Source organism: Kryptolebias marmoratus, linkage group LG14 (assembly GCF_001649575.2).
Source record: "Kryptolebias marmoratus isolate JLee-2015 linkage group LG14, ASM164957v2, whole genome shotgun sequence".
Lineage (NCBI taxonomy): Eukaryota > Metazoa > Chordata > Actinopteri > Cyprinodontiformes > Rivulidae > Kryptolebias > Kryptolebias marmoratus.
This window is the reverse complement of record NC_051443.1, coordinates 24,832,619-24,838,163: the sequence shown is the minus strand read 5'-3', so window position 1 is coordinate 24,838,163 and position 5,545 is coordinate 24,832,619. Positions and strand designations below refer to the sequence as shown.

General features: G+C 42.8%; 1 protein-coding gene across 1 annotated transcript in view; it reads right to left on the bottom strand.

Moving 5' to 3' along the window:
- Positions 1-250: 250 nt before the first annotated feature.
- Positions 251-5,545, bottom strand: part of LOC108245748 (ephrin-A5b) — a 65,177-nt gene continuing 59,882 nt past the window's right edge. Inside the window, exons 3-5 of the mRNA XM_017432906.3 lie at positions 1,718-1,783; positions 1,554-1,634; positions 251-1,448 (exon numbers count right to left, since the gene is read on the bottom strand). Coding sequence (XP_017288395.1) covers positions 1,324-1,448; positions 1,554-1,634; positions 1,718-1,783 — 272 coding nt within the window. The 3' untranslated portion in view covers positions 251-1,323. The remainder of the gene's footprint in view (positions 1,449-1,553; positions 1,635-1,717; positions 1,784-5,545) is intronic.

The following is a 5,545-nucleotide window of genomic DNA, read 5'->3' as shown; positions in this document are numbered from 1 at the left end:
TTCCGCTTCCGCACGCTTTCAAAATAAAATGCGACCGCAGGAGGACACCCTGACTTGTTGGTCATTTTTCCGAGGATTAACGGCAGGCGTGTCGAAAAAAAAGCACCGTTAGCGAACAAATAAAGACGATTTAAATGTTTGAATTTACTCTTTTTTTAACTCGCTGGTCTTAATCTCTAAAAGGCTTTTAGTTATTTGTTTTATTTCCTTTAAATTTCAGCAAGAATCTGATTTTTTTTCCCTCCAACGGTGGCTTTAATACTCTGGTTTCGGTCAGCTAACGGTTAAAACAACGAGCTTTTTCACGTGTTTTTAGTTCCACCGCCTGCAGAGGTCCGGTTTGTGACCTCCCGTCTCCACAGGCGGTCAGTTTTTCATTCCTGAAATAACCGATCCACCGGGGTTCCCCCCCCCCGGAGTATTTCAGTCCAGACGCCGTTTCACACTACATCAAAGATGGAACCTGAACCCAGCTCTGACTCATATTTACTTTATTTAAACACGAAGGTTTTCCCTCGAAACTAAAAATAAATGGATTTCTTTCCCTCTGCTGAGGCGTGGACTCGTCCCTGAACTCCGTATTTACAAAAAAAACGTTAAAAAAGTCACAGAAACAAGAAGTGAAACAATCTGTGAGGATGAACACCGAAACTCTGATCCGTCGACTCAAATATGTTTGAAAAACCGTGAAGAAGAAGAAGCTGTGGCGTGGCTTTTATTGCCGTTCTATCGTACAAAGCAGGGGAAAAAAAAGCAGAAAGAATTCACAATAAATAAGAAAAACAAACATATTCTGTACACCTGTCGGCTGCTACCGTTAAAAAAATCAGACGTGTTAGTTCGTTAAACCATAACGCCACTTCCTGTTGAACCTGAGAGGAAGTCAGCAGCAGTCCACTTCCTGTTTCTCCTCCGGGTGAGTCGTGATTTTCCCCGAAGGCAAATAAAAGTCTGTAAACTTCCTTTTTTTTTAAACCGAAGTTGTGCTTTTCTTTTTCTTTTTTGTTTGTTTGCTAGTCAAGCTAACGAGTGTCCTCATCGTGTCCTTCGTGAAGAGATTTTTAAAAATTAAAAGCGTGAGCTCCTCCTCGTTAAACGAACGAACGAACGGGTGTAAGATCTGCGTCCTGAGGCGAACAGGCGAGGAACCGTTCCACGAGCCTCCAATCAAATTAGTTTTTACAAAAAAAAAAAAAAAAGGAGCTTCGCTGCCGAAGTCCTGCCTCCCTCGGAAGGAGACGCCGTCTGAAAGTGCTCCTTCTGGGCTGAAGCAACCTGTGGTCCAATCGGGACGCTCCGTTCCCGGAAGGATTCCACGCCCCGCTATAACGACAAGATGGCCGCCAGGAGCATGAGGGCGGAGCTGAGCAGCAGGACCGAAATCCGGCGCCGGGCGGCGGAGTTCACGTCCCTTCTGGCTGGTTCTGGCGACTCGTGGCCGATGCCATCTGAGGGGACAGGAAACAGGAAACGCGTAAGAACCGGCGAGGAACCGGAGCGGATCTGGGATTTGATCCGTTCGGTTCCGACCCGTCACCGAACCCGTCACCCACCTCTGGGCTCGATGGAGTTGTTGCTGTGTTCGTCGAAGTCCACGCCCTCCTGCGTGCCGCCGGGGCTTTTCACACAATTGTCTTTGGAAAACAAAGAGCAGATTTGAAGATTAGACGGGGTCAAAGGTCGCGTCTGAGCTCATAAGAACAGCCACGCCGCTCACTCTGAGGCCTGACGAAGACTTTGAGGCGAAGGCAGCTCCTCCTTCCTCTCACGTCGGTGACGGAGGCTGTGGAGAAAAACGGGACACTGATTACTGCACTTCTGCTTCATCTGAACAAAAACCAGAAAGAACTTTACATAATATAATTATTTCAGTTTTCAGAATAATTTATTTTTAGATCTGTTGTTTGAGTCGTTGCAGTTTTACTTAATTCATCAACTCTCAGTTGATTCTTTTGTTCCATATTTGAGATTTAAGAACATTTACTGTAAACGTTGAATAAATGGTCAACACAGTGAATATAGAACAGCCCGAATCCAGTTTCCCCTGTTTTCTGTTCAAAGATTCATAATTAATGCCTTAAAAACCAAAGTACTGATCAAGAAAACCAACATACTGATGGAAAAAACCAATGTAAGGATGGCTTAAACCAACATATCAATTATAAAATTCACTGTCTTGATGGTTAAAACCAACAAACTGATGGTTAAAACCAACTTATTGATGGTTAAAATCAACAAACTGATGGTTAAAAACAATAAATTGATGGTTAAACCAACATATTGATGGTTAAAACCAACAGATTAATGGTTACAACCAACAAACTGATGGTTAAAACCATCAATTTAACAGTTAAACCAGTAAATTGACAGTTTAAACTGACTATTTGACAGTTAAAACCAACATATTGATGATTACAACCAACAAACTGATGATTAAAACCAACTTATTGATGGTTAAAACCATATATTGATGGTTAAAACCAACAAACTGATGGTTAAAAGTAACAGATTGATGGTTAAAACCATCAATTTAACAGTTAAACCAGTAAATTGACAGTTTAAACTGACAATCTGACGGTTAAAACCAACATATTGATGGTTAAAACCAACATCTTAGTGGTGAAAACCAACATATTGACGGTAAACCAACAAGTTGATGGTTAAAACCAAGATATTGATGGTTAAACCAACAAATTGATGATTAAAACCAACTTATTGATGGTTAAAATCAACAAACTGATGGTTAAAACCAATAAATTGATGGTTAAACCAACATATTGATAGTTAAAACCAACATATTGGTGGTGAAAACCAACAGTTAAACCAATAAATTGACAGTTTAAACCGACAATCTGAAGGTCAAAACCAACAAACTAATGGTTAAAACCAATAATTAATAAAAACCAGGCACATACCTGGTAAATTGCTACTAAATGTATCCCAGAATCTGATGAAACAACTCGATGAACTCACTCAACACTTTTTTTTCCCCTCACTTCACCTGAGATCTCCTCTTCACACATAAATCTACCTTTAGACAAAAACATCGGGAGGGACGGACAATCCGACAAGGTCGATGGTTCCTTCACCCGAGGAGTTCGGCACTTATCCGCCTTTAAACGCGAACTGAAGAGCGCCGTCCTGCCGCCCGAGCTTCCCTCTCGCCCTGATGGAAAAGTGTTTCCGCTCCATATTTTATGTCAATGTCACCCTCATATTTCCAAGTCTAATTTGGCCAGCGGGCAGATGTGTGGCTCGCTGTTACAAAATCTCATTTCCCGTGTTTCCTGATTGTGAAAGGCAGAGATTAAAACCTTTTTACTGAATTAATTTTCCAGCAGAGCTGAGGGGATCTGGATGTGACTTAAACTTCCTTTCTTTTCGTTTCCTGACCTGCGGTACTTCCTGCCGACTGCCAGGTGTCTCCAACTGCTGCTGATCTGATCTGGGAACCCAAACAGAACTTCGCCGACCCGGTTCTTCGTGTCTTTACGCTCCTGCTTTGGTTCCAGATCTCCTGGAACGTTCCTGTTCCTTCTCCACTCTCACACAGAACATCTGGAGCGACGGTTCCTTCATGTCGACGCCATAAAATCTGGTTTGGATTGGAAGGTCCAGCATTCCTTGAAGGAATGCATATCGCCCGCCGCCTTCACGCCTTCAAACAGAACCAGCTGAAGGAGTTGTGACTCTCAGCTACGACCACCCCAGGATTTAGCTCAGTGTTAGTTAAAATGACTTTTAGCCGTTTTTTGTGTTGGCTAATGCCAATTAGCTGTAGCAGCCAGTTGAAGATCCAATAACTGTTAAAATCTGTCGTGTGGTTCATGAAATATTTTGCTAACAGACACCTTTCATGTTGTTTTAACCGTTCTTCCGTTAAAACCTTTGGCTCATTCAGGAAATGGCCGCTGGGACTTCGGCTTCTTTTTTATTTTACAAATATTTTCTCCTCTGAAATGCATGGAGATTTAAACCCATTTTGTTTTCTTACGCTGCTGCCAGATTTTAGCTCACATTCTGCTACTTTTAGCATTTAGCTACGGTTCTGTTGCTGTTAGCTTTCAGCCAGCCTTTTGCTTCTTTTTAATTTTAGCCAGTCCATTGATATTTAAAGTTAGTGTTTTACTACTTTTAGCTTGTAGTTAGCCTTTTGATACCTTTAGCTAGCCATTTGCTACTTCTAACGTTTAGCTAACATTTTGCTACTTTTAGCTTAGCATTAGATTTAGCTTCTTTTTATCCTATACATAACCTTTTGCTACATTTAGTTAGCCTTTTGTTACTTTTAGCTATCCATTTGGTACTTCCAACATTTAGCTAACAAGTTACTTTTAGCTTAGCGTTAGCTTTTGCTACTTTTTACCTTCACACAGCCTTTTGCTACATTTAGCTAGCTATTTGCTACTTCCAACATTTAGCTAACCTTTGGCTACATTTAGCTAGTCATTTGCTACTTCCAACATTTAGCTAACCTTTTGCTACTTTTAGCTTAGCGTTAGCTTTTGCTACTTTTTACCTTCACACAGCCTTTTGGTACATTTAGCTAGCCATTTGCTACTTCCAACATTTAGCTAGCCATTTGCTACTTTTAGCTTACCGTTAGCTTTTGTTACATTTAGTTAGCCTTTTCCTACATTTAGCTAGCCATTTGCTACTTCTACTGTTTAGCTAACACGTTGCTATTTGTAGCTTAGCATTAGCATTAGCTACGTTTGACTTTTAGCTCGTGTTCCGTTGCTTTTAGCTGTAACCGCTCAGATACATCTGTTTTAGTGAGTTTCGGCTGTCATTCGGCTCTTAGCGCGAGTCATTTTTACGTTTTTTTCTCTGCTTTTATTCTCGATTTTAAACGACGTCTCTGTGGAAAGTCGAGCTGCGTTCTCGTTCATCGTCGGACCGACTCTTCGTTCCGACACGTTCCTGGAACCGATCGGAAGCAGATCTTCGTGCCGACGGAGCTGCAGGTCGCCGTGGAAACGAGGCACACGCTTCACACCCAAACACCAATTAATTCGGCGTTGAAGCTGTCACCGTATGAGGCATCCGTGGCGGATCCAAACTGCGACACTCTGACGTCGGAGTCAGCGTGTTCATCCGGCCGGCTCCGAGGGAGAACCTGACGGAACGGAGGGTCCTTATCCCTGTGCTTCCTCACGTTCCTCCTCCTCCTCCTCCTCGTTATCCGACCGTCTCTCTCTCTCTGAATGCCTATCACCCGCCGGAGTTTAAACTAAATCCGTCTTATGCTGGAAAGCGGCTGAACTGGACCGACTCCAGAGGTCAATCAGTTGTAAAAAGTCCGTCTAACGATGACATCCATCCATGCTTTGTGGGTTATTTTGCTAACAGACACACAGGCGAAAACATTAGCCTTCGGCTGGTTATAAAAACAGCCGATCAGATGGTTCTTTTCTTGTGACGATCAGGTTTTCTCGGAGAGTAAAGCCGTTTGTTTTCGCTGATGGAGGACAGAAGACGAGCTGTTTTCTCGTCCTCATGATGCAGATCTGGCTGTTCGGAGCGGGACGGGGGGACGGGGGGG